Genomic DNA, 513 nt, shown 5'->3' on the forward strand with positions numbered 1-513 from the left:
ATGACGGTACACTTGAAAATATTCCAAAAATTAAATTCATGTTAGGGAAACCAAAAAATAATACCCATCTCTAAACATAAAAATCTTTTTGCTAGTGCTATTCCAGTTATATTCACGTTCATATTGGTGAACAAACTTTTCCAGTAAAAAAGTGAAAAAGTTAAAAAGAAATGCTTAAAACCGAGTACTTTTCAACTAAGTAATGATAAATTTATAAAATTTGTTTCATGCTTTAAAGGATTCAATAATTATCTTTTAGCTCCCAAATAAAATCTTTTTAATGAAAACAATGGTTTAATTATATTTAAAAAAAAACAGTTTCATAAAAATAATAAAAATATTTACTAGCTAATATCTCTAAAAATTACATTTTTTTTTAAGTAATTAATTAAATTTCTCTTAAGAGAATATGGAAGCATATTATTCTGGGAACCATACCTGGCTCTCCTGTTCTGGAACCATACCTCCACTTGTCTCGGCAGCAGATGCAAGTGTGTTGCCAATTCTTGCTTT

At 27.1% G+C, this 513-nt stretch overlaps 1 protein-coding gene across 1 annotated transcript in view; it reads right to left on the reverse strand.

The window, feature by feature from the left end:
- LOC107648563 (homeobox-leucine zipper protein HAT9) overlaps positions 1–513 on the reverse strand; it is a gene marked incomplete in the record, with an annotated part of 2,519 nt that overhangs the window by 659 nt on the left and 1,347 nt on the right. Inside the window, 1 exon segment of the mRNA XM_016352379.2 lies at positions 439–513. Within this exon segment, the coding sequence (XP_016207865.1) occupies positions 439–513 (75 nt within the window).

This window comes from Arachis ipaensis, chromosome B06, assembly GCF_000816755.2.
Source record: "Arachis ipaensis cultivar K30076 chromosome B06, Araip1.1, whole genome shotgun sequence".
Classification (NCBI taxonomy): domain Eukaryota; kingdom Viridiplantae; phylum Streptophyta; class Magnoliopsida; order Fabales; family Fabaceae; genus Arachis; species Arachis ipaensis.